Raw genomic sequence first — 27,406 nt, forward strand, 5'->3', positions numbered from 1 at the left:
AAGGAACAAAACAACTCTTTGAAACCCAATACTGTTTTACATTCCTGCTATTGTGTTTTACTGCCAAGTACGGGGAGTGAAGCTTGTGGGTTTTTCTGCTCCAGCTTGCCAAAATAACCTGATACTGGAGATGAAGCATCATGTGAAGGGAGGGTCAACAGGAATGCCACCTCAGACAACCAAATGCCTTGACTACAGAGCTTGACTACACTACTCAGGTACAGACCCTTCCAAAAACTACAGCCCTTTGCCGTCCCCCCTCCTGTGGGCTTGTCTCATTCCAGACACACACACCCAAGAGAAAGTTTGAAATCTTAACAAAGGTGCTTTTCATTTCCCTCAGAGTTTCTATTGGTGTTTTGTCTTCATTTTCTCCCGAGCAGAAGCATGTGTATTTGCTTTGAATGCCAGATCTTGGTGAAATGTAGTGACAATACTGCAGTCGTGCTTGGTAAATAGGGTTATTTTCCTCTTCAAGAGTATGGGGGGTTTTTTTAAGTCTACAAGAGGCAAGCCGAAAAAGAGGGAGGAGGGACAGTAATAAAAAATGTGATTATGAACATTCTTCCCTCTTCACTTTTGTGTGGTTCATGGAATAGCAGGCAAAGGTCATTCCCGTAGTGCAAAGATAACGTAACTTTTAATGGTTAGGTTATGTTCCTGCTCGGAATCTGATGGCAGTCAGAGACAAAGGTAGGTTGTCCAGAACAAAAGTTCTCTGAAGGTCATCTTGCTTTTCTAACATCCAGTCCACAGCGAAATAGTTTGTTTAGAAGACTGTTGAGATGGAGGACAGGGTATATTGGGTTTGGAGAAAGGAATATCAGCATACCTATCTAAATGACAACTTATGAAGCTGTGGTTTTCTTGTTATTAAGGCAAGCAGCCAAGAGCTGGTCTCCTGCCCGTACGCCAGTCACCAGATGTTCCCATTGGGTTCTCGACTCCCCACCCGTTGTCAGCTGCTTTGACTGTGGGTTGCTTTTAACCACTCCTGAGTTTCAAAAAAACACTAGGTTTCCGTTCTCAGCCATTTGATAGCTTTTACAGCAGCTGTTTGTTTCATGATGCGGCCCGTAGCTTTGAGTGAGTGTTTCAAAGCCACCTCTTAATTCCCCCTGGCAAGTTTTCTCATGCCTAACTTTAAAAGGAGAAATAATGCACAGTTTCTTTCTCTCCCTTTCGCTCTCTGCCTCAGTGTTGTGTGTGTTTATAGTAGGAAGTAAAAGGGACACCCTTAAGAAAACTTCTCCAAGGTACCATCTTAAAAAGACATTGCAGGGCATTTCTATTTATAGCCGGTTTAAATGTCAAGATTTGATGGGTGCAGTTTGCACAGAAACACCAGTGAAATCAGATAAAATAGCAGAATTAGGAAGCATATGAAAGCACAATCGGATTATCTTATGCTTTCTGTGTGGATGAAGGTTTCTGCCTACTAGATTTCTCCCTGCAGTGGAACAGAAATATTTGATTATCCAGTAGTCCCAAAATATCTCATATTTCAAATTCTGCAGATTTAGAACTAAAATGTCTCTTTTCAATGGCTCATGTTTAAACTACACCCCCATGGTGGATCTGAATTTATGGTTATTGTCACCCCCGGGTGCATTCTTTTGTTTTTCTTATCCTCCAGACAGTTGGAATCAATTATTTCTGTATCATTTGTTAGCAGAAAACAGCATTTATGGGGTCAATTAGATTCCTTAATTTATCCTAGGGGTCAGAAAGGTTAAACACAGATTTTGCTACTACAAGGAGCAAATCCGATTTTGCCCCACATAGTAGGAAGTTCTCTGAGTTCTCCACAGCAGTTGCTTGTCCTGATGGAGAGGAAATAAGCCATGTAGGAACAAAGAGACACTGGCAGGTCAGATCTGGGCCCCAAGGGAAGTTAATCTGGCTCCCACCAGTGGTACCAAATGTAAAATCAGTGTCCAGGGAGTAATGGGGAGAGAGTGAAGATCCTCTCTTCCAGTGTTGCACAGATGCACTTCCCTTGCTCTTCTTCCAGATCTGTTCTTGATGCTCTTCTAGCTCTTGTTCATGATTTGGGATGTGGGGCAGACTCACTGAGAATGCAGAGGAAGGAGAAAACTGATCCATCCTTGATTTCTGTTTCACTAGAGGATAATCATGCCAGGATGCCTCCATCATCCTGGGATTGCCAGTTTGAAGCTCACCTCTCCTTGTTTTCCTCCCCTTCCCTTGTTTTCCTCTTGTCACCTCAGACCTAAAGCAATGTTTAGAAGTCATTACGCTGGTTGCATCCCGAGTGAAACCTCCAGTCTGTCAGCTGCTTCATATTTTGAGTCCCTTGCTTAATTTTCTTAAGGAGATAACATCAGCAATTAGGGCTGTGCCATAAAACTAAATAATCCTTGGCCAAGGCATCAGCTTGGTATTCTTACTGATTTCCTTCATCAGTAAAGGAAAAACAAAACCTAAAACACAAAACACAGATTATTTTTTATTCACAGAACTAGGATGCCACTGATTTCTTTTCCAGACTTGGCAGCTCACTTCAGTGAGTACCCTGCAATTGTATACCCTCAGAAGGTGTGAATGGATATGGCAACAGGTGTACCCATGTGGATCTAAAACGGGACTCTCCAGGCATTCCTCCTTTCCTCTCCTCCCACCACCAAATTTTACCCAGGTACTAGAAAGAGGACGTGTTTCCTAGGAAGGCAGCAGCAGGGACGGAAGTTGTGCAACCTGAGATTGGCCAGAACTTTGTTGCGTCAAGAACAAAGTCTGCGTTTGTTTCCGTTCAGGCTTCTCTCTAGAGCATCTCGGCCCCGATACAAATGGACCAGGAGGACAGCAAGCAGATCAGTCCCATGTTGAACATCCCACATTTGGGAGGTTGCCTTTCACAATGTTCTCCCATATTCCCCGATTTTATACATTTCTGTCCTTGCACGTCTCCTGTTTTTCCAAGCTCTGCAGGAGAAGGAGATAATCGCACATGAAAATGCAAAGTGGGTGAGATTAAAGTGGGTGGGGAGAGAAAGTCCAGTTGCTCTTTTCAGTCCCTTAAGGGTACAATCTATTGAGATCATTCTGATCTCTGATTTTGGAGCTGGGGCACACACTATCCTGTGCCTCCATGACCACCCAACATTGTCCAGGGACCATCGGCTTGCTCCCCAAGGGAGTAAACTGATAAGAAAGGGGAATAAATTGCAAACTTATTCAGAAGTTAATAAAACAAGAAGCAGATTCTGCAGCTCTGTACTGACAGTTCCCACATTACGAATGAGCTCCACTCCTGAGAAAACGGAAAATCAACTTTAAATCAAATGTGTGTGTAAGTCAGATCACGTGGAGTTGGCCCTCCACTTTTTTGGGGGCATGGGGGGTGGGGTTAGGGCTGCAGGACCCCTGTGAAAGTGGAAAAATTGCAAGTATCTCTACCCCGACCCCCAAACTCTCCAGTGCCTCCTCTTTGCAGCAAGAAAATACTGCAGTGAGAGATCTTCATTTCTGGATGGGCAGGGCCGGGCAGGGCAGGAAGGAATGCTTTGGAGGCCTCCCCTTCCTTTGGGTGACCAAAGGGGACCACCTGCAAGCAAACATCCCCATCAGTTTCCTTCCACATGTTGCCTAGCCACTCACAGAACAGAGATTTAGTGCTTCTGGGCAGCCTAACCAGAGCAGAAGTGTTTGTTTCTAGAGTGGGACAAATCAGTAGAGTTTTCCTATGGGAGCTCTTTCCAGAAGTTAATGTTTTTGCTGTTGGGAACACTTGTCCTTGGAAGCTCTAAATCACCCTTGCTCGAGTGGTGGGTGACTCATACAGAAGGGAATTTTCAGACCTTGGGAATCACGGAATGGCCTCCACATGGACAGATCCAACCCTATGTGATTTGCTCTAATTGTAAGCCACACGAGAGACATCTGTAAAGATGATCACAGCTTCTGGTCCCATTACCAGTCACCAGTGATGTGGTCTACCACATTATTCCAGCTAAATTAATGCCTGCAAAAATTGGGGTCTTCCAAGCCAAACACAACCCATGAATCCTCTTCATGATGCTTAAACAGGACTGGAAAATAGTTTATCAAGCACATTTGGCTTCGTGGAGATGAAATTTTGCAGGTTCTTGATTCTTGTGTGTTTATATTGTGGGCACAGGAATCCCATGGGTGGTTGAAAATAATCTTCTTACTAACTTTGGGAAATAATTAATCAAATTTTAAAAGTGATTTGAGAACATTCATGGACTTGCATTTCTGTACAAGAAGTAGTAAGCTGGAGCAGGACATTGTGGTTTCGGAAGAGTGTTTGGGGTTCAGGACCCACCTCGGTTTTGAATTCAGAATTTTCGGCGAGTCAGTTGTCTTTTCACCTCCCCACTTTCCACTTATATGCTTCCACCATTGACTAACAGATAAGTTGTGCTTCTGACCCTGATGCAATCGGCCAGGCCTTTGGCCATCCCTTTGGGGTAGATGGCCAAGTCACCATGATGCCAGATTGGAATCCCATCAGCTTTATTTATTTATTTAATTTATTTATTTTTATTTATTTAAAATATTTTTATTTATTTAAAAATTTCTTTAAATGTTTCCTGGTGCCTTCATCTTCAGCCGCCATCCTTCAGTTTCAGCCTTCAGATTGTTTGGATGCCGGGTCCTATCAGTCCCAGACATGGTCAGAAATTCTAGCATGGCCAATGCTGGAAATCATAGTCCAAAGCATCTAAAGAGCACCTGCCTGGGGGAGACTAAAGCAGGTTGTTCCTAGCCTTTTCTTTTTAATGAGCTATTTATAATTAGGGTAATCTTTGAGACAATCTTTCTGGGCACTGATCTGCTAAAGCAGACAGGGATTCCTTCTGCATTGGTTTAAGATTAACAAAAAAATGGAGGGAAGGAAAGACTCCAAGACCAGGGTTGTGAGGAAGCTCTGCAGAATCCATCCCTCCAGCTTTTGCAGGATGAAGGTTGTGCAACCAGCAACATCACTGCAACACAAAGAAAGGTGCAATGTTCCACTTGCACAGAATTCCTGCAGGGGTTGATCCCCGGCAAGCACTGTGCAAATTCTGGACTTGTTCGCCCGGAACTTGGACTTAGGGCTGCAAGAAAGCGGACTGGGAGCCAAGGCCAGGGAATCCAGTCAGTTCCCACTCCCTAATAGATTCCTCACACATCCCTCACACATGCCTGAATGTTTCTCGTGTTTCTTGCATGCCTTATGGCATCGCAACTAAAATGTTGTGTCCTACATAGTTTGCACATTTCTTGCTTGCCGTAGCTTTACCCATGAGTAAACTGTGAACCTCGGTGCACAAGGCCTGATCAAAGCTCAGGAGAGAAAGGGAGGGAGCAGCTAGTACAAGCTCTGAATGTTATATAAAATAAAAAATATAAGCAAAGCTGCTTGGCTCAGTGATTTCTGGACAACGGTGGGAAAGAACTCAGGTGTTTATCAAGGGTACTGAAATTAGAAGATCAATAACGGCTGTCAAGCTTTCTGGAAGGACAAGTTGCCCGTCGCTAATGAGCTTCCCCGTTCTGTGCAGACGCAGGAGAATATGGCTGGCTGCCAGCACTCATCAGGTTGCATCGGTCGGAATCGCTGCTGGGTGGTGGGAAGTTAGTACCTGCCGCAGCACGAGAGAGCTCAGTGTGCTTTCAGTGGGACAGGCCAACAGAGACGGAATCGTAGAAGCAAAGAATAGCAGAGCTGGAAGGGGCCGTGAAGGCCATCGGGTCCGACCCCTGCTGCTGCAGGACACCACATTCCACCGCCCCACTCAGATGCCTTCTGCAAAGACTGTCAGCTTCTTCCATTGCAGAAGGGTTGGTTTCAGCTGCTTCCTGGTTGCCGAAGCAAGCTCCAGCTACCTGCCGTGCTTGGGTCATTACCAGTGGCGCCATTTATTTGCCTGTTTATTCAATTTCTATACCACCCAACAGCTGACGTTCTCTGTGTGGACAGAGGTGGGTATGCAGGGTGGACTGGCTGGTACGTTTTCTGAGCTGATGGCATTCTTGCGAATGGCGTGTAGGCTCTGAAATGGGCTGGCCCATTCGCCTCTCTGGCAGCCAGCTGGGGTGGGGATCCAGAATGCCACCAGGTGCATTCACGCTCGCCAAAGGTCAAGGTATTGGTTTATTTAGCTTGCAGATTATAAGGAGAACAGGCAAGAAGTCCAGAAATCCCAGCCTGATTCCAGGATCACTCAGTGGGTCAGGATCAACATGAAACGATTTACTCTTTATTTTTAAGGGAGTGGGAAGATTTGTTTGCTCACACACACCAGTGTCAGGGCTCACCTCCTCCCCTACTTGGAATACTTCCAGATAACTTTGCAGTAAACATGGTTGTCCGTGATAGAGATGCAAACTCAGCTTCGAAAATGAATTTCTCCTCCCCTCGGTGCAGCAGGTGAATGAGTTGGGAGGCGGCCCTGCTTAAAATGCAGTCACTTCCATTCTTTCACTTACGTGTTCGTATTGTATGGGTTCATAAAGGGACTGCAGGTGCCGCAGTGGTTTAAACCACTGGCTGGTTGATTGAAAGGTCGCCGGTTCGGATCTGCACAACGGGGTGTGTTCCCGTTGCTCCGTCCCAGCTCCTGCCAACCTTGCAGTTCAAAAGCATGCAAATGCAAGTAGATAAAAAGGTACCTCTTTGGTGGGCAGGTAACAGCGTTCCTGCACCTCGGTGTTTAGTCATGCCGGCCACATGACCACAGAGACTGTCTGTGGACAAACGCTGGCTCCCTCGGCTAGGAAACGGAGATGAGCACCGCCTCCGAGAGTCAGGCATGACTGGACTTTAATGTCATGGGAAAACCTTTACCTTTTAACTACAGTAAACCTGCAGGTGAGTTTACTGTATATATCCTACAAAGTGTCCTTCCTTCTCATCCCTGCTCAGCACTTGCGGATTCAAGGCTGGGCCTTCCTTTGTGGAATCAGTCCACCTCAGAGTTGGGTTTGTTGATGGCCAGAATGAAAATATTGCCCAAAAAGTCAAAGTTGGGTGTTTTGACTTCTTCAGCAGGTTTTTGTCAAGTCAGGCCCGTCATAGCTTGGATCCTTCCCCCAGGTATATTCTTACCTGAGGCCTCACATGGTCCATGGAGCCCTGCTCCTAGCGGAATCTCTTGCTGGGGTTGGTGATGGCCCTTGCAGCAGGAGTATCCCCTGCATTATGGAATATTTTCCGTGGGGAAGTTCTTCCAGTGCCTACTTTGTTATCTTTTCAGTACAAATTCTGCCATTTTTATTACTTTGAGCCTTCTAGTGCTTTATATCCTTGCGTTTAACTTACTTTGGGCCCATCTTGAGTGGGAAGGACTCACTGAGAAGACAATCATACTAGAAAAAGTCAGAAGACAAAAAGGAACACCAGATATTAAATGGATGGGCTCCATCAACGAAGCCACAGCCTTGAATTTAGAGCAGGGCTGTCATGGAAAGGACACTTTGGAGGGCTTCCATTAATAGGGTCACCGTAAGTCTGAGTCAACTTGACGTCACATAACAACAATGATATTCATCCATCCATTCATTGCTTTTATATACCATCTAACACAACAGTTTACCAAAAAAATTGCTTTTCATACTTTTCCTGGTGCCCCTGCTGCTTTTAATTGATCATTTATTTTGCTGTTTGCTGTGCTTTATTGTAGCATTTGAGTTTTATCTTTGCTTTTATTGTATCCTGCCCCGAGACCTTGTAGCTATAGGGTGACTAATACATTTTAGAAATAAGCAAACAATCAATAAATGCCATGCTGAGCTCATCCTGTTCATTGCCAAGGGAACCAGAGCGGGACTTTATAAAGAATTGTTTTTGCCGTTGTTTAAAACAGATAGTACATGACTTAGAATTTCGGTCCAGAGGAGAACACCATTTCCTATGTGGAATCTTGCAAATATCCACATAGGTCCTGTGGAAAGGAAAGCTGCAGAATCTCTCCTTCCTTTGCCTCCCTCTCTGGGCCTTTGCGCAACATCCCCGTCTTTCCTCTTGTAGCATCACCCAGCTGCCATTATGAAGAAAAAATAAAGTAAGACCAGTGTCTGTTGAGGGGGGAAGAATGTTTTCCTTTGTCTCATCAAATATTATGGGATTTCCTTTTAATTCCCACAGTAAAGATTTTTACATAACCAGAGCTTAATGTGGATGAGCTTAATTCCTGTATCAGCGTTCCCATCCATAAAAATGTCATGCTTTTAATGTCTGATATTTTGTGCAACAAATGGGACTTCCATACCACTGGGCGGAAGACAGTCCATTTTCTTAATGGAATATGCAACTTGCAGATAATCCTAGATCTAAAGATTTGAGATATTTATATCCTTAGAAAACCTACTTTATCTCTAAATGGTTTTACCTTTCGGGCAGGATCGTCTGTCCCTTCCCCCCCTCCTTCTGCTGCCCCAGTACAATTTTAGCCGGATGATTTCATGTGGGAATCTCTGAAGTACGGAAATAAAAAGTTTATGGAACTCTGTGCTATTCCCAAACTAGTCTGTCGGTGACATGTGTGAATGGACTGAGTGGAGAAGAAGAACAGTTTCAGCCAAATCGTAACTCTGGGCTCAGGGGCAATGCAGGAACGTGTCTTTCCAGACGACCTCCTCGGAGCAACCTCGTTCTGCCCCGTGCCCCTGATATATAGTTCCTTCATAAAGCAGCGACTGAAACCATAGTTTGAAGAGGGTTCATGTCGGGCTGCAGTAGTTTATCTGCTGATGATGCATCAATGAAACCCCTTTGAAGCAAAGCAAAAACTGTGCCCAGAGATTCCCTTCCGACATAGAAATGCTTTGAAAGAAAAGCTTTCAGCGATATGGTTGTTGAGAGTCAGTGCAGTATGGTGGTTCAGAGCACAGGACCTGGGACTCAGGTGTCCTCGTTCTAGTCCCCCCCCCCCAGCCATGGAGCCAACCTGGGGCCCATCACAAACTCGCCACCCAGCCTACCTTGCAGGGTTGTTGTTGTGGGGGTAAGACTGAGAGCAGGAGGAGAATGAGGTAAGCAGCATTGAGTTCTTTAAGAAAGAAAAAAAGCAGCACATAAATCTAATAAATGATAACTGGATTGGAGAAGGAGTCACTGTTTGCAGAAAAAGGTATGCCTACAACTCCCAGCGTACCTCAGCCGGCTATACTGATTAGAGAATGCTGGGACCTTTGTTCTGTCTCAACATGGGTGGGATGCCACCTGAAATGCCAAGGAAACACAGAAAGATGTTAAGAAACGGCAAAGAAAGCCATGAACTGTATTAACTTTGCTCATAGTTTTATTTGTGCGTTCATTTATTACTGGGCCCCTCATTCAGCAGCTATTACTAATTGTCTTTTGCAAAACTAAACTACAGTGCAGCAGGGGATAAAATGACTTAAAATAGAAAGTTTGGGTGTATGAAAAAAGGAAGATGGAAACAAGAAGGCAGCTCTTGGGTGCAGCACATAAAAATTAGCTGATATATAATCAATGGGTTTTGGATATCCTAGGATAAGAACTGAAGGAAAACAGAATCTGCCATTCAAATCGGACTGAATTCATAAAAATAAACGGGCTTTGGTGATCAGCAGAATGTTTCATCGAGTGCTAAGCCAGGCTGAGAAGGGCTGGGTTCATCCATAAGGAACAGCAGAGAGGGATCGGTGCCTGGTGGGAGGAAGGGGACAAGCAGAGAATCAAGCTTCTTCCAAAGCAACTGGGCCAAAGATGCTTTCTTACGCCAAGAATCACATCACATTAAAATCCATACGGGGCCAAGCAAGGAGGTTACGGACTTGCACTAAAAGCCTGCAGAAGTGTGTACTTTTCTGTCCCCCTTGAATAGCAATTTTTACTGAATGGCCCCTGCCTACAAAGGCCATTTCCAATTTCAGGGAACCGCTGCATCTTCACAGTGCAGAGGTCTCCAAAAGATGGCTGCAGCTGGAGCAGAAGAGGGCCTGTGCTTGAGCGGTGGTCCTGGGGGGCTGCTTGCCTGGCAAGCCCCTTGCAGTCACTCTGCTCTGGCCCCAGGAGCAGCTGCCGTCTGAGCAGTGGTTCGTGGGGGGCAAGAAGGATGTTGCTTGCATGGCGGCCTTCCTGGAGAACACTCCGGAACTCGGTCCAGGGAGCTAAGCCCAGGGAATCTGAGGGATGCCCCCAGATGGATTCCTCACGTCCGTTTTGGAATGTATGGGTTGTGATAAATCATCCCATGTGCATTTGGTGGGTTGCCAGGTGCCTTTCGTTGCGCCATCTACTCAAGGACAGAATCATATTGTTAGGGATTTCTTTTGCATTCCATTCTTGTTTGCAAATGCACATTTTTGCACAAATCCCATTCAGGAATTAAAAACCAGTTCACAAGCCCACAGAACTTGGGCAAAGCTGGTCTGGCTTGGTTGGATTCACAGACATGCACATGGTGGGCATGTCGTGAGCGGAGCCGGCTGGCCCAGGAGGCCCCTTCTGACTCGCTCTGTTTCTATGTTTCTATGAAATCTGAACTCATTTGAAGCCAGGGAAGGTTCCTCTGGCCTTTCTAATAGGGCGGCAATCAATTCGGAAGACAAAACACCTCTCTGTTGTTCCGGCCGCCACACTCCATTGCATGTTTTGTCACACTGCACTGCGGCAACGACACAAGTGTGGCAGGGCAAAACAGTTTGCTTGCTCATCAGAATAGATCCCAGAGAGCGTGCTGTCCGTCCACACTATATTGCTTTCAATGGGATTGAGCATTAGGACTGTGGAAGAGGGATGATGCCTGGAACAAGCATGCTCAGAACAAGGTCCCTGTTAAGCTGAAAAAGAGAAAAAAGTGCCCCTGTTCAAAGTATATTTAGAAACAGTGCCAAAAAGCAGTGAATTAAGGGGAACATGTGCATACAGAGAAAGCGCTACCAAAGAGTAATCGGTAGGGGTTTTCTAGGGTGATGTGCACATACCCATGAAAGGAAGCTTGCTTTTGATGCATGTTTGAGGGAGGGGGAAAAATAAAAGTCCCCCACCTCCAGCTCTGCTCTCATACACCGGCTGCCATGGGGTGGCTCTCCAGAGCTCAGGGAGAAGCATTTTTGGTAGTTTCTGCACCTCGGTTCCCCCGGGCAGTGTTGCGCAAGGGTGTGTGCCGTGTATGGCAGTGTCAGACTGGAATCCCTGGCCATTTCCAAGCACTCTGTGCCTCCCTTCTTCTCAGCAAGAGCAGAAGCATCTTCAATTAGAGCCCTCTTGCTCCAATAGTAGGTTTTATTTAGTATGCCATAAAAACAGTCATTTCTCAGATCATAAAAGGAGCTCCGCGTCATTTTCTCTGCAGCAAGCTTTCTGGTAGACCAGTTCTTTCTCTGGGCTTTTGTACCCCAGGAAGCTACACGGCGCTGCATATTTATGTGCCAAAATAAAATGCAATTTTGCAAATTTTATTGCATGTGAATTCACGCTAGGGGAAAAAAATCCATTTTGGAGTGGAAACGGTGCAATTTAATAGGCATCTCTGGACTGACCTTTCGGAGATGAGAATGGCTGTTTGCCAGGAAGAGACAGGCCTTGTCTCCATCTTGTCAAAGATAAGTAGGGCTGAACTACTGGACAGGGTGTGTGAGGTGACCGCAGACCATGTGGCAGGAAGTCCATCGTGGCCTTGCGGCCTACATTTGCGAAACGATCGTGGGGAGGCGAAGCCTCTGTGATAACTCGGGAACAGCAGCCCAGCTCAGTGGGGGAGCAGATCATTTTCAGAGTGGTGCATGTCAGCGAAAGTAGATGACTCACTTTCAGCTATGCTTTCCGTCTGTGCCTGTACCTTGCTGCTTTGCAAGGGGTTTGAACATCTCCATCATCAATCTCTGCATGCATAAAGAGCAAGGGACAAAGATAAACCTTTGGTAGTGTCTGGTAAGATGAAATAGATTTTAGTTCCCCTAAGGAGTGAACCGCTTCCAAATGGATATCTGTCACCACGGCCAGCGGGTTTGCTTCAGCGTGCATCTTGTCTGAGCTTTCAGTTTTATAATTTCTATTTCACTAGCAAACGAACTGGAACCCAAAAGTCAGACCCCTCCCTCCCTCCCTCCCTCCCTCCCACGGTGCATTCTGGTCTGAGCTCACTGAAATACACTGAGAAGAAAAATAGATTGTCGTATCGCAATACTCAAACTCCCTTTTGGGGGATAGATTGCAGGGAAGAATCTTACATCAATCAACAAGCCTACCAGTTGGTTGTTTCTGTAAACAGGTATGGACCAATCCGTCTTATTTCTGGTCCACATTGCTTTTGCATTTATTACCCATAAATCTGCTCTGACCCTCAACGATATCATTCCGCAAAATGAGAGCCAGTGTGGTATAGCGATTAGCGTTTTGGATGAGCACTTGGGAGGTCAGGATTCTAATCCTCACTTGGCCACCAAAGTCACCAGGTGACTTTGGTGACCAGGTGCCACTGACTCTCAGTCTACCCTACCTCCCAGATTTGTATGAACTTCCTTAGATTCCTTGCAGGAAAAGTGGTGAGATATAGTAAATAATCTGCAGATTTAAAACATTTGAATGAAATTTTGCATTTATATGTATAACATATTCCATTTAAAATATACATTTCCAACAGTATTTTTAATGCATATTTTCTCTCAGAAAGACTCTTTAATGCATTTTATGGGAAGTGCCTAATTGGGTGAAGAATTATAGTATAATTCCCGGATTATTCTGGGAGGTTTGCATAAGATCAGTTCATACTGAGTTGAATTAAGATCCAGTTCTTCAAGCATCCCTACCCAGAAAGCATTTCTTCAGCTCTTCCTTCTGATCATACTGTTGTGCTAAAACAGATGCATTGTTTTCAGAACCACCTGCTGTTCCGGCTGCTTATCCATCTAGGTCAGTATGGCATTGTTTTTGTTTAGTTGTAAAGTCGTGCTTGACCCCATGGACAACATTCCTCCAGGCTCTCCTGTCCTCCACCATCCCTCAGAGACCACCCAAGCCCACACCCACCGCCCCAGAGACCCCATCCAGCCACCTCATCCTCTGCCGCCCCCTTCTTCTTTTGCCACCAATTGTTCCCAGCATCAGGGTCTTCTCCAGGGACTCCTTCCTTCTCATTAGGTGGCCGAAGTATTTGAGTTTCATCTTCAGTATCTGGCCTTCTAAGTAGTAGTCAGGGTTGATGTATGACAAACTCATGAGTAAATGATGATGATTACATGTATATTCCATCTTTCTTTCTCCTTCAAGGAATTCAGGGCTGCTTCAAAGTCCATTTTATCCTCACAACAACCCTATGAGGTAGGCTAGGCTGAGAGTCCATGACTGGTCCAACGTTATCAAGTGATTTCTGGGGCTGAGCGGGGACTAGAACTTGGATCTCCCAGGTCCCAGACCATACTGACTCTCACCAGGCAAAGATGGCTTTCCACCCTCTGGCTCTCCACAAAGCCTGGGCCATCCTTGCTTGATCATGAAGGAAGTAGTTGAGCTTACCGAGAGCAACGTGGAAAATGCACAAGGAGAGCCCTGCTGGATCGAACCACATATCTGCCTCGTTCAGCATTTTGTCCACCGAGCAGCCAGCCAGCTGTTCGTACGTCTTTACTACCCCATTTCCATTTCTGGATCAGGAAGGGCAGTGCAGTCATGTGATGATCATGATCAGTTTCATTATTCCACTTGTATGCCACCCCATAGCCCATAGGGTTCTCTGGGACGCTTACAATAACCCAGAAATAATATGGATTCTGTTACAAAATGCAATACTGCAATCAAAGCAAACATACAAAATGCAATATTAATTACAAAAGCAATGCAGAAATCGGAACAGGAATCCTTAATACAACAGTATAATACATAGGATAAAGCAAAAATAAAATGTAACTTTCACTGGCTCCACCTCTCTCTCTCTCCCCACCTCGCCTTTTCGGTGGTATCAACGCTTTTCCCACCAGCAGCAGTACCAGCTGAGGTCGAGGTGGGCAGCGTGGGGAGGAGGGTGCAGCTGGCCCCGCTCCCCACCAGATGCAGGGAGAGGGAAGCTCTCCCATGTTCCTGGCCACGCAGGGCCAGTCAATGCTTGTATTTCCTCCCAAGTCATTGGTGTTGCAGGAATTGCCCCTAAACGGCTGGATCCATTGTGCCTCTTCGAAGTGGAGAGGAGATCTGGACCTGAGAATCCCAGATCTGGATCCCGATGAAGGGGTGCCATGGCAAATCTGGTGAGCAGAATTGCTGAAGTCTAAACCAAGATGGATTACTGAGCGTGTGTGTACGGGTTCCCAGCAGAAGCTCACACAGGGGTTTGTTCATTGTTTGGTGAAGAAGCGACTGAAGGTTTGGTGTATGAAAGATTAACTCTCGTCCTTCTTTTCTTTCACACAAAGCCTCTCGCCAGTGCTCCTGTTTCATACACCCGATGTTTAAATATTTACACAGGCTGAGCCACGTTTCGGCGTTTGCAACATTTGCCGTCGCTCTCCCCTTTTCTTTCACACCAGCAAATATGGGTTTTGCTATGTACAAAAGTACCTGGAAAAATCCCCCCCGGAGAACTTTCCTTCAGTAAGCAGAGCAGGTTTATGATACAGGCAAGTTCTTTCTGTTTATTTTAGCTAGCAAGCGGCAGAAGAGAAACAGCCGAAATTGATACAGGGCTTGCCCGGCCTCATAAGGAATGCGCTAAATGCCACGTTGTTGTTCAGAGATTCACAAGAGGTCTGCAGCAGGCAAGGGTGTGATAGAACAGAAAACTCACGCAGCCGTCTTCCTGATTATAGATAGGGTTTATCCAGTACAGCTTGCAGCTGGGTCAACAGGAGACCATGAGGGGATCATGGAACATGGCATCAGCACTTGCATTGGTCCATCATCGGTGGTCAAGCTGCTGCCTGTGGGAACACCCGCCCATCGGATGCAGCATCCTTCCACCCATGTTCCCCAGCAACTGCTACATGGAGGCACAGTGCCTTGGATCATGGAGGCAGCCTGCGGCCATCAGGACTAGGAACTGTGAATAGCCTCCTTCTCCATGGATGTGTCCCAAAGGGGTGGCCCTCGTGGCATCCTGCATACTCTTAATTCCTGGACTTGGTAGGGACCTAAAAAGCTTCTTGGTCCAATTTGTGTTAGTTGAGTAGCAGCTGGTTTGCCTGCCTGCAGTTCCCAGCTCTGTTTTTCCAGCTGGGTAGAGGCCACGAGGGCCCAATTCTCGCGGTCTTGTGCATCCTTTTACACGTGCCGATCGCTGCTTCTTGCTGCAGCCTGTTGAGTGCCTTTGACAGCAAGCAGTCTTCAGCATCCCGGAAAGCCGTCTTCCTAAATTCCAGAGTTGAACAAAATGCAAATGAACAAATGCAAACAAATGACTGAATATAGGTGAGCAGCCCGGAGTACCACAGAATGATCAAAGACTCCCGCACGCATCTTCAAACACAAACAAACATTGCTGAATTTCTTGGAAGGGAACAAATGTGCAGTTCAAAACTTGTTAATATTAATGAACATCCAAAATGTGTCTCTTTGCTTTCGTGTTAGCATTTGTATGCACAGATCAAAATCTTTCCCCACCAAAAAGAAAAACAACTATAATTTCTGTCAGATGTTGCTAGGTGGGGACTCAAGAGATCTGGGTTGTACTCCTTACTCTGCCTTGAAGCCCACTGGACCAGGCAGTGCCCCTCAGCCTAACCTACCTCACAGGGTTGTTGTTGTGAAGATAGACTAGAGGGAAGGGGAACCTTGCAAGCCACTCTGGGTTCTTTGCAAGGGGCAGAGATAAGCATTGTTTCTTGGAAGCTTTTTCACGCCATCCTTCACTCTGCTTAGAAACTTCCTGTGAAATGCAGTAAAATGGCAGGTATGTGTCTTTAAGGACCGGAAAGGCCTAGGATAATTTTTTTTTCCTTATCTGAGGGAACTTCAGCTATGGCATCGTACAGAACTGAATAATGACAATTAATACTACTAGTAGTAATAATAACGGCAGCCTAGCAATGACTTCTTCTGTAACTCCAAAGGCTTTGGAATTGCAGGACATTCACTGTGAAACTTTCGGCTCCCCAGCCAAGCTGTGATTACACCCATTTGCTCCTTTCAAGTGTGGCATTATAGAGTTGCCTATGCTGTGGAATAGTGTGGAGAGAAGCAGCTCTTCTGTGAGTCGCCCCGAGCTCTTTGCTCCTTTCCTACAGTGGCCGAATTTGAGATTTCTAAACAGTATAGAAGGCCATTTAAAGCGGCTTGACATGGCCACATTGTTCAACAGGGGGAGATCCGCTTGGTGTGGGAGGGGTCCAGGGCTGGCGAGGAGGGCCGTTGTACTGTATTTAAGGTCTGATTGTTTGCACACAGCTGCCGAAAACCCGAACCGCCAAACTGTGTTGCGCTCAGGCGCAATATTTAAATGGATTTGTTATGTCAGCAGTGATGGGTCCTTTGTAGAAGCTGACAGAAGAATTCCATTGTTCCGACTTTTCCCAGACTCTCTTGCTAATGCAAGTCTCTGAAGAAGAAAACACATAGAGGAGGACAGCGCGGAAGAAGTGGACGGGGCAAAGCTGCCCTGCCTGGCTGCAGGAAAGCCAAATTTGGAAATATCTGGCCAGGTTTACTCAAGCAGATTAAAATTAAACAGATCACAGAACACACAGCTCAGGGCCTACACGTGATCCTGAAACTGCTGCTAAGGATCCCTCCTCAGTCACAGGGAAAATGCCGCAGGTCTGTGGGGTCCTCCAGTTAATGCTGAAGGACTTTCTTCTGCACAACTGCCAGATTCGGTTTCAGGGAAGCTCCCGGTACGGATGAGCGAGGCTTCCATTTTGGGGGTGGGAATCTGTCGGATTCCCTGGGCTGAGCTCCCCAGCCTCTGGTCTGCTTTGTCACAGCCACGTGTGCAAGCTCAGGGTGCTCACACCTAGCATTCATTCATTCATTCATTCATTTATTTAAACATTTTTATGCCGCCCCATTCACCGAAGCCTCGGGGCGGCTTACAACAATAAGTGAAAAAATAATTATAACATTAAATTAAAAAATATAAACATTAAGTTAAAAATACAAAAATACCAATGTAAAATAAGTCTCCCTGGCCAGATAAAATCCAATAATATTAACAATTAAAATGCCGCTTAAATAAAAAGGTCTTTGCTTGGCGCCGAAAAACAAATAACGACGGCACCAGGCGGACCTCTCTGGGGAGCGCATTCCATAACTTAGGCGCCACCGCAGCGAAGGCCCTCCTCCGGGTACCCACCCTCCTACTTTCTTTCACGGAGGGTTCCCGGAGAAGGGCCTCTCCCGCCGATCTCAAGGGGCGGCCGGGCATATATGGATGTAAAGCACTCCTTGGCACGGTGCTTGCCGGGAATTGACCCTTGCTCAAACTTGGCACAAGCAGCACCCTCTTCCGTGTCGCGTGCAGCGTCCCTCGCTCTGTGGCTGTTTGCGGGCCCCCTCTCTGCTCGGCCCACATTGTAAGACTTGAGAGGAAGCCCACGGATGCTAGAGGGACAATTCCCGCAATTCCTTTGTCACAGGCCTGGCTGCCAGAGGCTGGATTCCAATGACGGGCAGGTGCACAGATGAAAGAAGAACAGGTAAATGCCACCGTTGTGCAAGAAGTGCCTCCCTGTTTTAAGAAGGGAAGCAAACTGCTTATCAGCAGGTGGATTAGCTGGAGAAATCTAGCCACTGCCCCTTCCATCCTGTGCACCCTCACCTCTGGGGAATTCCCTTTGGACATAAGATACCTGTCCCTGTCCTGGTGCCTCCCAGGTAAGCCAGCCTTCAGCTCCCGCAATTATGTAGTTCAAGAGCTCTGGAGGAAGCTGCTCTGGAGAAGCTGAGAGGCGGGGACTTCATTCCCCACTGGGCAGAGCTGCGCTCAGTTGCAGCTGGCACATTTCTGCATCCCCCTAGTTAGAGTTTGTGTTGCAAATTCATACTGCCTGTCGCTGGTAAACGTTTTTCCATGGAGAAACGGAGCGAATGGTGTATCTCTAAGGAGCACCGAGAGAGGTGGGCTCCATTTCCCGGATGGCAAAAATGCCGGCAGGATCACCAGGCAGGTGTCTGTTGTCCTGATAGCGGCCAGATTCAAACTCTTCCAAATGCTTCCGAGCTGAGCATCTCTGGATATTGTTCTGAGAGTCATCAGGATGCATGTTTTTCATCTTGTACTCCTGGACTTGCAGCAATTTTAAGTGCTAAAACTCCTTTCAGAGACCTTTAAATAGTTTCCTTGGGAAGGAAAATACGTGATTGTATTACAGCTGTCATTTATTTATTAAAACACATCTTTATAGGCTGCCCATAACTGCCAAGGCCTTCCTAGGTGGCATACAGTACATTAAACATATTAAAACATAATAAAGCACATTGAAAACCTATTAAAACACTAACAAATTAAAACATATATAATAGCAGTATAAAAAGTGCCACAACATTCAGGGGCTAAGCATTAAAAAAATTTCTAAAACACTATGGCTTCGTCTGGTGCCAAAAGGAATATAGAGATGGTACCAGACGAATTTCCCTAGGGAGGGAGTTCCAAAGATGGGAAACAGCAGCAGAAAAGGCCCTTCACCTGGTTGCCACTGTTCTCATCTCGTTGAGGGATGGCTCTCGTAATGGTAGCATTTCAGGCAGTGTGAGATTCCTCATGTAGAACCTTCTGTTTTTTATTCTTAGTTTATTTGGTTTGTTTTTAAAGCTTTGGCTGGCGTTTCGCAGAATCATAGAATAGTAGATTTGGAAGGGGCCATGAAGGCCATCCAGTCCAATTTCTGCTGTTGCAGGACACCAAGGTACACCATCCCACTCAGAAGGCTGCCCAGTTTCTTTTGAATGTCTCCAGTGTGGGAGAGCCCACCACCCCTCCAGGCAGCTGGTTCCTCTGTCGTGTTGCTCTGACTGTGAGGAAGCTTTTCTTGATGTCCAGCCTGAATCTGGGAAGTTGCAACTTGAATTGATTATTCTGTGTCCTACACTCTGGCATCATCAAGAACAGATCTTAACCTTCCTCTTTGTGACATCCTTTGAGGTACTCATAGAGGGATCTCATGTCCCCCCTCAGTCTTTTCTTCTCAAGGCTGAACATGCCCAGTTCTCTCTGTCTTTCCTCATAGGGCAGGGTTTCCAAACCCTGGATCATTTTTGTTGCTCTCCACTGTACCCTTTCTACTTTACCCGCATCTTTCTTAAATCTTGATGCCCAGAACTGGACACAATATTCCAGGTGAGGTCTGACTAATGGGGAGTATAGAGGAACTACTACTTCTCGTGATTTGGAAGTAATGCTTCTGTCAATGCATGCCAAAATAGCATTTGCCCTTTTAGCGGCTGCACCACATCGTTGGCTCATGTTTAGCCTATTGTCCACAATTAATCTAAGATCTTTTTCTTTTTCAGTTCCGTTGAGCTACATATTCCCCATCTTGTATCAATGCCTTTGGTTTCTTTAAAAGAGCCAAACAGGCTTTTCCTTAAATCTAGCAGCCACAACCTTTCTGGTTTTTTTTTTTTAATTTTAGAGAACATGCAAGGCAGGGGAGCAGTCCAGTCCTTAAAAGACCCCATGCACCAGGTTGGCCAGCATCTCCCACAGAGTAACAATAAAAAAGACTTTTTTTTTTTTTTTTTGGACAGGGATTGAAAGTCACCTGCTCTGGCCCTGCCATGGCAACTTGCTCTAGAGACATGTTGCAGATGCACAGTCCAGTCTCCATTCATCCACTGCTAACACTTTCTTGAATCAAATACACCAATCTGAGCCATTTACCCTTCAGTACCTCCCGCAAGGAGACAGAATTCATTAACCCAGAGAAACCATCAGTGATGGGCCTTTTTATTTTTCTTTTCTCCCTTCCAAGATTCAGGGTGATTAGAATATGAAAATGACAAGCACGGTGGTGCAGATGTTTTAAAATCACAGCAGACAGCAATTAGCAACACGAGGAACAGCTGCTTATCTATCCAGATAAAGCTTCTTAATACGGAATTACACTCGAGGAACCGTTTTTGCAGATGGATCGCCTAATGCTTTACAGAAGGGAGAGTGGAGGTATTAACTTTGACTTGCGAGCCAGCATCCTATCATGCAATCCAGGGGATGCCTTCTCCGGAAGGTGGATTTTTGGAATTAGAGCCTGGGGTAACTTGCAGGTTAGGAGCCAGTAGCCTCCTCCCTTAAAGAAACAGCGCGTGGACCCTGTTCTTCCTTGCATGCTTGAGCTGTGGATTACAGAGCGTCTTCCTTTGGCTGGGATACATCCATGGCTCAGCCGGAGGTGTCGCTTAAAACAGTTAAGAGCGAGAAGAACAGCCTTGAATGCAGGATCGTTAGATAGGCTCCCTCCTGAGGCATTAAGCTAATCCATGGGGTAGCTAACCAAAATAATTTCTCCGGCTTAGGGACACTGAACAAGCCTAAAAGATGAGGCATTGCTTTTAATCAAGTACTCAAGAAAGCTGCCTTCAGTCTCAGACCCCGAAGTAAGTCCCTTTCCACTTCCCCCGGGGACCAAATGCGAAGGATACAGCTCTGCCCATCCTTTGTGCTGGTTCTCATCACAAGCTCTTTGCTGCTTCATAGTGCAGCCAAGGGCAAAGTTTCGTTCCCACTTTAAGCCCCAGAGACACCCCTGCCGATACAGGCATTAACATGAATCAAGGGTTTTTATTATTGTTAGTTTGCTTGTTTGCGTCATTTATATAGCGGCTTCCATCTTCCTCCTGTGGTGAGTGACTGGCCCAGAGTCACCCAGTGGGGTGGCTTCATGGTAGACCCCCGCCAAACACTCAGTCTCTGCCCTTTGGCCTCACCCACCTTGGAGGACTGGTAGGAGGATACAATGGAGAGAGAGGGACCTGCTCTCCTCAGTGGAAAGGCAGGACAGGAATGTACCAGATAAGTAGTAAATTCCCCCAAACCCCAGCCAGTATGGCCAGTGGTCAGCATTCTGGGCACTGCTGGCCAAAGGACCTGGTGGGCCCCAGCTTTGGGCAGGGTTTACCTGCAGGTCAAAGTCGAGGCAAAAGATTAGGATCGAGCAGAGAGCCAGGTGGGTCTACCGGGAGCCAGACAGACTCGGAGTACATCATTTGCTCTTGCTTCACCAGGCATTTTGTGTAAACAATCTGCATGTATCAGAAGCCGCTCCAAGCCAGCGGATCAGTGGTTACCATGCAGCAGCAAAAATGCGTGGAAAGTCTTTTGCTGCTGCTTCCTCTTTTTCCTGGTCTTCCTCTTCTTTGTCGTCATCTTCGTTGTTGTTTTCCTCTTCCCCTCCCCCTTCCCAGAATAGGCAATCCTGGAAACTCTGGGGAGGATGTTAAGAGCAAAGGGCTGAAAGAGAACCCTGTACCCCAGTCTGCCAGAAAGGAGCAGAGTGGCAACCTTTGGAGGCAGAGGATGAACTTGGATGAGTCGGTCGGAATGTTTGGCATCTGATTTGTCTGTGCCGCCCTCGCCAGCTTGGTGCCTGCCAGATGTTTGGGGTGGCAATTTCTGCCTTCCTCTGGGAGCTTAGTCTGAAATAACTGGCGTGCACCAAATTGGGGGAGGTTGGTCAAAAATTGTGTAATTTGATGAACATGGGGCTAATTGTTGTAACTTAGGCCCGGAGGCCATGGAATGACCGTGATGGTCTCAGTAGTCAGTCAGTAAATCCTGGAAATGCAGTAGGATATTGCATAAGGAACCAACTTCAAATCTCACCTACTTCCCTTCTTTTGAGTCCTTGTTTTCCAGTCGTTGGTCATGCCAGTTCTGGAGGAAGAGAAACTGGCAAAACCTGGCATCGTGCATGAGGCATGGTGGCTCATGAAACAGAAGCCTATTTTTGGGTTGTCTAAAGATGAATTCATCGCTTCAGTTTAAAGAAATTTTATAAAACGTATTACATGGTAGATAATAAGTATTTTGGAAGGAGGAAGGCCTGTTTCTCTGCGTAGGCCCTGATCTTTTGTGTGTGCTCCAGAGGTCCTTGATTCATTCAAGTATTTCCTCTGCAATTGTCCCATCGTTCATGTTGGTTGTTTCAGGGGCCCTTGAAATTTTTGGAGTGGGGGATCTGAAGAACATCTAAGAACTTGCTGAGCAGTGCTCTTCTATCATTGCCTGTCTATTGATCAACCGTAGAATCGATAGGTGTTCCTACCTATCGATTTCTTATGGCTGGGTCCTCCAGTACATGCATGTTGTACCAGCAGCGGGGGATTGCATGGGCCTTTGGAAGAAAAAGGGAACCCTATGAGGAGGAGGCATATCCCTCACCAAGGAAACTCTTTGTGTTGGATTCATTATCAAAGGAGCTTGTGAATAATACCCAGCCACAGTCTCTCAGCCCAGCCTACCTCACAGGTTGCTGCTGTGAGGATAAAATGCAGCTCCGGAAGTTGCCTTGGGTTCCTCACAAGAGGAAAAAAGGTGGGATATACATGTGATGCAATAAAAATAATAGTAATAATAATAATTCAGAAGAAAGGAGCTTTCTTAATGCACTCTTCCCTACAGAAGTACTGCCGTTGCTCTCTTCACGTGAACTCAGCACTGATGTGTCCTTTTTGTCTTGCTGTTCAATGTGAAGGCCTCTTGCATTGCTTCTTTCTATTTAGGATAGAAATTTAGCAATGCTTCTAGGAAGAGTGTATCCAGATTGTTGCATTATTCAACTGCAAGGCAGAAATGTCAATTCAGGATACCCAGAGGGGTTCGGAAGACTAACTTTCCTCTTTCTTCTCCTTCCCAGGTTTACGAAAGGCTGCAGAAGCATTCTGCTGTGCGTTACGATCCAGGCCTGCCGCAGGACTTCACCAGTGACCCCTTAAAATCACGGCACCAGCAAAAAAGCAACAACCAGCATCATATCGATTGGCCAATGAGCTCTGAATCCGGAGCAGCCTCCCAAACCTGCTTCATGGCCCCCGAGCCAAACCGGGAAGCTGCCAGTGCCATCAAGATCCCTACTTTGGAGCCGGGTGTATCGTTCAGCAAGTCCCAAGCTAAGAAATCCAATGCCAGCAACACGTGGGGTCAGTTGCCAAGCAGTAGTAGCAAAGACCACATCATCTGCAGTGCAGCCCCGGCCTCAAATCCACTCAGTGTAACTTCCCAGCCTAACGCTCTACCTGATTGCAATGGCTTTTCACCACTCGGGAGTCAAGAGGGAGGGGGGAAAGCGGACAGCCTCGACCAGCCTGCTGGCAGCACAAAGAAGAAATCCAGCAAAAAAGACTTAATCAACCAAACCGTCCAAACCGCAGAAATAGAGTGGGTGAAAAGTGTGCAGAAGCCGTTTGAAGCCAAAACCCATGACAGCATGGAAGGGAAAAAGGAATCCAGTGCAACCAAACCATCACCCCCCAGGCAAAGCCCAAACACCGCCGGCAGTTCGGAAAACAACGTCAGTCATGTGCGGATCACGATCCCCGTCAAGACACCCACGGCGGAGCTGCCCGGTCACAAGAGAAAGAAACGGCAGTCTGCGAAAATGCCTATGGACAGGAATGTCACAGAGAAACCCCCACTTTCTGGGCATTCTGTGAGCAGCGATGTAGGCAGTAGAACCCACTCGCCGTCAGAGGCGTGCAAGAAAGAACTGCAAGTCACAAAGCAAGTCAAACCCACTGAGAGTGAGCCTGCGTTAGCGCCAATGGAAAGTACCGAATTGATCAGTAAGTCTCCCACACCCAATGCGACCAGACTCCGGAAGTCCACAGCGGTGACATCTGCCCCAGGGACCACTGATATCCCTATGGCCAGCAAGCCACCGGTTCAGCACCCAAAGTTTTCAGCAAAACGAAGGTGGACTTGCAGCAAACCTAAAAATATGCTCCAGGAACCTTCCCTGGGCCCCTCTGAGAAACTGATGGTAGAACCTCCCTCAGCATATCCCATAACGCCATCGAGTCCTCTGTATACCAATACAGACAGTCTTACTGTGATTACTCCCATCAAGAAGAAGAGGGGGCGACCAAAGAAACAACCTTTGCTCACGGTTGAGACCATCCATGAAGGAACATCCACCAGCCCGGTCAGTCCCATCAGTCGGGAATTTCCTGGTACCAAAAAAAGGAAGAGGCGACGGAACTTGGTGAAGCTGGCCCAGATGGCTCCAGGTGAGGAGAGTTCCATCAGTGAGCTGAAATTCCACAAAAAGGTTGGCAAGCTTGGTGTGTTGGACAAGAAGACCATCAAGACCATCAACAAAATGAAGACCCTCAAGAGGAAGAACCTTTTGAGCCAGATCTTATCCTGCTCCAGTAATATTGCTCTGAAAACGAAAGTGCAGCCACCAGCCAGTACGGGGTCTCCAACCATTGACGCCCGGCTCGGGAAGCAAATAAATGTGAGCAAGAGGGGGACTATCTACATTGGCAAGAAAAGGGGAAGGAAGCCCAGGTCTGAGTTGCAGCCCCCAATGGAAGAACCGAAAACAGCCATCAAGCATTTGAGGCCTGTATCCAGCCAGCCAGAAAAGCCAGCAGTGCCTTCCACCCTGCAGTCTCTCGTGGCGACGTCACCAGCAGTTCTTCATCCGCTCTCGACACAGTTAGTTGGATCCAGCGGCAACCTAAGCCCTGCCAGCACTGAAACCAACTTTTCCGAGTTAAAGACTATGCCAAATCTGCAGCCCATCAGCGCTCTTCCCACAAAAACCCAGAAAGGAATACACAGCGGGACTTGGAAGTTGTCCCCACCCAGGCTCATGGCAAATTCTCCGTCCCACCTTTGCGATATCGGTTCCCTGAAGGAAGTCACGCTGTCTCCAGTGAGTGAATCTCACAGTGAGGAAACCATACCGAGTGACAGTGGGATTGGAACTGACAACAACAGCACTTCTGACCAAGCAGAGAAGACTTCGGAATCTCGTAGAAGATACTCGTTCGACTTCTGCAGCCTGGACAATCCGGAGGCCATCCAGTCTGACACCAGCACTAAAAACAGGCATAGTCACCGGCAGAAGCACCTGATCGTTGATAACTTCCTCTCCCATGAGGCCATGAAAAAACCAAAGCACAAGAGGAAGAGGAAAAACCTGCAGAACAGAGATGACCTCCAGTTCCTGGCGGATTTGGAAGAGCTTATCAGCAAGTTTCAAGTCTTCAGAATTTCTCACAGGAGCTACACATTTTACCATGAAAATCCATATCCCAGCATTTTTAGGATTAACTTCGATCACTATTACCCTGTGCCATATATCCAGTATGACCCATTGCTGTATCTTCGCAGGACCTCTGACATGAAGTCTAAGAAGAAGCGTGGTAGACCTGCCAAAACCAATGACACCATGACGAAGGTGCCTTTCTTACAAGGGTTTGGTTACCCTATTCCCAGTGGGAGTTACTATGCACCCTATGGAATGCCTTACACGTCAATGCCTATGATGAATCTTGGTTACTACAGTCAGTACCCAGCTCCCTTGTACCTGTCCCACACGCTCGGAGCCGCCTCTCCATTTATGAGACCTGCTGTTCCCCCTCCCCAGTTCCACGCCAGCCCCCACATGAAGATGCCCAATACAGCCAAGCATAAAGTGAAGCATGGCGTCCATCTGCAAAGCCCGGTGGGGATGGGCCTTGGAGAGGTGCACCCCTCCCTGGCCTCAGCAAAGGTCGCAGGGACAAACATGCCAAGTGGCCGACTCCACAAAAGGAAACACAAACACAAGCACAAGCACAAGGACGAGCGGATACTGGGGGCCCACGATGACCTGAGCAGTCTCTTTGCGAGCAAGTCAGCTGGCTTCTCTAACCACTCAGTAAGTGAAAGATTAAATGTCTCAGACAAAGACCTCTCCTTGCTGAATGAGAAAAGCAAGCATAAAGAGAAGCAGAAGCACCAGCATTGTGAAGTGGGGCACAAAGTTTCCAAGAGCAGCTTTGAAGTGGATACCTTGTCTACGCTGTCGCTCTCTGATGCCCAGCAGTGGGTGCCGAGTAAGGATAAAGGCGACTTGAGTAATGATCCTGTTGACTCGTGCTTGAAGAGGTACTCTGGGAACAACGAGAGCAGCACAAGATCCGAGTCCTTGGACGTGTTTGGCGAGATTAATTCCTTGAGTGAAAAGCGGGACAATGACGGGAGTGGAAGCAAAAGGAGGAGTTTTGAAGGATTCGGAACGTACAGGGAGAAGGACCTGCAGACCTTCAGAACGAGTAGGAAGGACAGGAATGCCTTTGATTCCTCAGCCACTTCAGGTAAGACTCTGAAAAAGACATGCTTCTTTCTTTGTGAGCTGTTGTTCCCCACCCTCTTGCAACTGGGCATTTTGTGGCTTTTTGTTGCATTGCGCTATGGTTGTTCTGACAATCCATCCACAGTGACTTACTAGTTTAAGTATTGGCTTGCAGTCTGATGACTAAAGTAGGGAAAGGGAAGGGGATAGGAAGGTTAGGAGAAAGCTAATAAATTCAGAGAATATCTATTTTGTATTGTTATACTGAAAAAGAAAACCCTACATAATGACTGCGACAGTCCTGGGAGAGGGGAAAAGCCAAATCAATGTTGGTCTGCACCAACCTGATGGAGGAACCAGGCGGTCAGTTTGTGCTTGCTGACATCACTCTTGACCCAGATGCTTCCGAGTGGGAAAATGCTCTTAACACAATGAGTTCGTCCAAAAGACTCTTACAGTGGAAAAGCCCAAGTACAGTTAAATGAGTAATTTCTTTGGGGAGGGGGCATTGTTCACTGCTAAGCAAATGTTTTCGTGGAGAAGGTTTTGAGCTCAACCTTTGGCATTTCCAGGCGGCGCTGAAGGAGATGAGAGCTTGGTAAGTCGCTGCTGATCGGAGCAGTCGGACCTAAACTAAGTGGATGAATGGTCCAACGCACTGGCTGGTAGCTTCATGCATTCCTAGGAAGCTTCCTGAAGTGAGCCTCTAGAGGCAAACCCAGGCCAGTGGAGGTGGCACCATAATGTCTCCCCCAGATGGTGGTTCTCAGAAGTCACTCCTATGACAGGTTGTTCCACGTAGTGGCCATTCATAAGTCTTTTTCTGTGCACACTGACCCAAGGGCATGGGCAAGTATCTCCACCACATGGATCACCCAATCTCCATATGAGACTGCCCGTTCCCTAAAGCCATTGCCAGAGGCTCTGCCCCGTGCCCCCCATGGAACAATATATACCTGGAAACAACTGAGGGGAAAGCCTTCTTCCAGTTTGCAGCCTGTGAAATGCTCTCCCCAGAGAAGTTCTCCTGGTGCATACATTGAAATATCTTTTGGACTGTAGGGAAACCCCATTTACTTTTCCTTGGCTGTGCAGGGACTTTTCATTTCAAGTAGATTGCTTTGTCTGCTGCACTTACCTGCTCTATTTAATTATTGTTCCTTGCATGCAAACTGTGTTATTCGAAGGGCAGGATAAAAGTGCAGCCTAAAATGAGCACTGTATGCTGATGCCATGGGGAATTCCCCCTGCTGCAGCC

General features: G+C 46.8%; 1 protein-coding gene across 1 annotated transcript in view; it reads left to right on the forward strand.

Moving 5' to 3' along the window:
* Positions 1 to 27,406, forward strand: part of SETBP1 (SET binding protein 1) — a 278,530-nt gene that overhangs the window by 172,976 nt on the left and 78,148 nt on the right. Inside the window, exon 3 of the mRNA XM_044431478.1 lies at positions 22,720 to 26,170. Coding sequence (XP_044287413.1) covers positions 22,720 to 26,170 — 3,451 coding nt within the window. The remainder of the gene's footprint in view (positions 1 to 22,719; positions 26,171 to 27,406) is intronic.

Source organism: Varanus komodoensis, unplaced genomic scaffold, assembly GCF_004798865.1.
Source record: "Varanus komodoensis strain SLA01 unplaced genomic scaffold, ASM479886v1 scaffold22, whole genome shotgun sequence".
NCBI classification, from domain to species: Eukaryota; Metazoa; Chordata; class Lepidosauria; order Squamata; family Varanidae; genus Varanus; species Varanus komodoensis.